General features: G+C 39.7%; 2 protein-coding genes across 5 annotated transcripts in view; both read right to left on the bottom strand.

Moving 5' to 3' along the window:
* The window catches only part of pllp (plasmolipin), a 7139-nt gene extending 4996 nt beyond the window's left edge, over nt 1–2143 (bottom strand). The window contains exon 1 of the mRNA XM_014033995.1: nt 1740–2143. Within this exon, the coding sequence (XP_013889449.1) occupies nt 1740–1904 (165 nt within the window). The 5' untranslated portion in view covers nt 1905–2143. The remainder of the gene's footprint in view (nt 1–1739) is intronic.
* Nucleotides 2144–2925: 782 nt separating this feature from the next.
* plcg2 (phospholipase C, gamma 2) overlaps nt 2926–4087 on the bottom strand; it is a 27817-nt gene continuing 26655 nt past the window's right edge. For all 4 annotated transcript variants that reach the window (XM_014033979.1, XM_014033986.1, XM_014033964.1 and 1 more), the window contains one exon: nt 2926–3486. In XM_014033979.1, coding sequence (XP_013889433.1) covers nt 3444–3486 — 43 coding nt within the window. In that variant the 3' untranslated portion in view covers nt 2926–3443. The remainder of the gene's footprint in view (nt 3487–4087) is intronic.

Below are 4087 nucleotides of genomic sequence, written 5' to 3'. Positions count from 1 at the left end.
ATTTTCGTATGTGACGTTATGTAAGTTGGCAGAGAGATTTAGAAAACTGCACAAAGGGAAGGCACCTGAAATCTTGCCTAGGGTGACAAATTGGGGCCGGCCCATGGTTTGAATGAATGAAGGGGTTTCTGCAGAACTTGAAGACCCACTGAGGAGGAGGAGCAGGAGGAGCAGGAGGAGGAGGAGGAGGAGGGAAACGAGTAAAACACGAAGGACATTTAGTCTCTGCTGCAGAACAGACATAAAACGATGATCCATTATTGATGCAGAGATCATGTTTCTGTTTTTACACACCAGGTGCACACACACAAACACACCTACTATGTCTCTCTATCCTTGTGGGGACTTTCCATTGGCTCCATTCATTTTTTTTTTTGGTAATTTTATGTCCTAAACCTGACCATTTACCCTAAAATTAACCTCACAGGTACCTACCTGACCCTGAAACTAACCGAAACTCAATTCACACCTTGGTCCTAAACCTAAACCCCCAAAATCAGCCTCCGAAGTCGTGGGGACTGGGCTTTGGTTATGAGGCTGCATTTCCCAGAACAACTGTCCCCACCAAGTAGCAAAAACAAGGGCACACACACATACGCACACATACACAAATACACACACAACCTCTGACCTTTACACATCTATCTAAATATATTTTTCCCTTGTTTGAACTTTGATGCGGATGAATTACAACAAAAACATTAATCCCTGTGTTTATTTTCTTCATGTGGATTTTTAATAGCCACAATAATAATTAATATTTCAAAAGGAAACATGAGAACGGCTGAAACTTAAAAGAAACACAAGGCAGACGGCTGCATGAGGATTAAAACATGTTTGGGTCTGAAAGTGGAACAAAAACAAAGTTGGTGACTCTAAATGTGACTTTGTTGCAGTTTCAAATGCGACAAATTGAGTTTATTGACTGAAATCTTCCTCATCTGCTCTTTCTTTATAGTTATTTCAGAAAACAAGCCTCCTCACACTCTGTTATTTCACTCTGTGACGGATAGAAGAAAATATGAAGTGAATTTAAGAGCAGACGTCAGACGATCCCACCTGTGCTTGTTTACATGACTCACAAACTGAGTTTTATGATCTTAAGTCAATGTTCACTTCTTATTATCTCTCTGAACACACCTTATTCTGTCAGAAGTTAACTTATCTTTTGTTAGAGCGGACCACACCTGGTAGAAAAGGTGGATAAAAAATGAGTTTAAAAGAAGTAGAAAAGGTTTTTAGTGTAAGATGTTTCTGGGAAGAGCTRTAGACATATTTTGACCCCAAAATATTTTTTTTTGATTCCACTTTGCAAGTACATTTGGTGAAGAACTCTGTCATTCAGAACTGTTCCTGTAAGGATCAGAGCCATCAGGAGGGGCCCAGGACCTCCAAGGGCCTCTTCAGGACTTATCAGACCAGCTGCATGGTCTCTATTTCCTTCCAAAGAGAGAGGAAACACTGAACTACACTGTATCCTGATCATTTCTGTCCCACATCTCAATTATCTCACTGCGGAAAACAAACAGAACAAATCATCAATTTTTACTCTCAGACCTGAACTTCCTGTTTCTGACCCGGTTAATGGATAAACTGWTACTTACAATGCTCAAACTGAGGCCTTGAAAAGGTTTTTATATCCTCTGTGAAAAACAGGTGATAAACATTTACAGTTTTGACAAATATCTGGAACAAACATAACAAAATGTCACTGTGATGAAGCAAAGTGTGATACGTACTATTTCAGCCAGCATGAGGATGGCTGGGACGCTCCGGATAAAGGACATGTCCAGGTTGCTTGAGATGCTGGCAGCCATTCCTCCCAGGCTGTTCCCCCCTTGATGGGAGCTCTGAGAGTTGGGGGAACTGGTCTCTGTGGTCACCTTGGACGGAAAGTCTGCCATAATCYCACAGTTTTGTTCAGTTCAAACCAGAATAAACTCCTTAAATCCGAGCTGGATGTCAAAATAAAAGCCTTTGATGAGGAAAAGCCTCCTCCAGTAACAGTCTTCAGATAAAACCGGAACTGGATGAGTCTCTGTGTTGACTCAAAGAACAAATAAGGGAAATATGGTAAAAAATAAAGTGGTAAAAAGTATAAAAGTGTTAAATAATCCAGTGAAATTTCAGAAATCAAGCCGGCATTCCGTCCACCTGCCCTGACAGGTGACTAATGGTGGCTTCTGGTGAAGTGTTTCATCATCTCCTCCTCTGTTTGCCTCCCATATGGCTCCCAGAGGCCCCTCACCTGAGTAACTCATTAACATGTCACACAACACACACACGCAAACTTGTATTTCTATCCTTATTAGGACCGGGCATTCATTTTCAGTCTTTTCTGTAGCCTAACCCTAATCCAAAAATGGAGTTCCACCATATTAGGACCAGATTATTGTCCCCAAAAGGACTAATGGTCCTGAAAAGGTAGGTGTTATCAAAAAGTCCTAAAAAAAAAAAACAAAACCCTGAAACTTTCACACCCGTCCTATACTCCTATCTTTATGGGGACTTTGCATTGAMTTCCATTCATTTCTATAGTGTACCCCTTACCCAAACCAACTCTAGACTCAATTTATCCCACCTGAACCAGACTCAGGTCCTAAAAAGGACCAGTTGGTCCCCACAAATASGGAAGTACACAAACACTGGTCCCTACTGCTCACTGGTGCTCCCTGGGTGTGGACGCTTGTATTGCTTGTTTATGTCAAAAAAACATGTTCATGTCTGTTAGCAAAATATCTCAGGACTCTCAGGACATAAAAACCTGTAACCTCTACGCCTGACCAACTTTTGGAGCCAATCTGATTCAAGAKGGCCGCCRCAGCTATCTGACCTTAGAAAAAGTCTTAAAATCAGTTAATGTTGAGCTAAAGTTTGGTGTGGTATCCTCAGCACATAATCTGAGYGTGACATTATGAACAGGAATGAAAGAAACAAGCTGCTTTATTGACACAGTTTACAACACAGTCACAACAGATTCACAGAAGCTTCATGAACATTCTCGTTGTGTCGGAGTGAATCTCTAATAATCTCAATTCAGATTAAAAAAAACCCGACAAAAAGAAAATAAGGTCAAACAATCCACTCAAACTGAAAAATGAAAACAAAAGAATTCAACACAAGCAGTGGGAGCAGAACAGCAGAAGTGTCCTGCAGTGAAATGATAATTTCAGGTAAACGTTTTAACATTTTATTCAAAATAAATACCATCAGAACAACAGTTTGATTAAAGAGGAGYGCTGCTGGATGCCTGCGAGAAAAGTAACATTTCCCAAAATGTTTTTATTTATACGACTAAAAATATTCAATCCTTCTGTTGTTACTTTTTTAAAACCCTAAATAAATAATATTTCTAGGTAACATTAGGTTGTCATCATTTCAGGTGACGTGATGAGAAATTCATCTCCATCAGTTGGTCGTCTGACATTCAGACAGGTGAGGCCTCAGGAGTAAAATTTACTGTTGTTTATCTTCTTCTCTTTCACCCTGAAGGGAAACAAAAATAAACAAACAGTGAACAAAAGTTAAATGTTTAATAGTTTAGTGAGGTGTTCATCCATCCATTTATCTATCTATCCATTTATTTATCCAATTATCCATCCATCCATTTATTTATCCTTCCATCCATTTATTTATTTATTTATCCATCCATCCATCCATCCATCCATCCATCCATTTATTTATTTATCCATCCATCCATCCATCCATTTATTTATTTATCCATCCATCCATCCATCCATCCATCTTTTCATGCATCAACCATCCATCTATTCATGCATCCATCCATACATCCATTTTTTCATGCATCCATCCATACATCCATTTTTCATGCATCCATCCATCCATCTTTTCATGCAACCATCTATTCATGCATCCATCCATACATTCATTTTTTCATGCATCCATCCATCCATCCATCCATCCATCCATCCATCCATCCATCCATCCATCCATCCATCTTTTCATGCAACCATCTATTCATGCAGCCATCCATACATTCATTTTTTCATGCATCCATCCATCCATCCATCCATCCATCCATCCATCCATCCATCCATCCATCCATCCATCCATCCATCCATCCATC

This window comes from Austrofundulus limnaeus, unplaced genomic scaffold (genome assembly GCF_001266775.1).
Source record: "Austrofundulus limnaeus strain Quisiro unplaced genomic scaffold, Austrofundulus_limnaeus-1.0 Scaffold7, whole genome shotgun sequence".
Classification (NCBI taxonomy): domain Eukaryota; kingdom Metazoa; phylum Chordata; class Actinopteri; order Cyprinodontiformes; family Rivulidae; genus Austrofundulus; species Austrofundulus limnaeus.
This window is presented reverse-complemented; position numbering and strand designations above follow the sequence as displayed.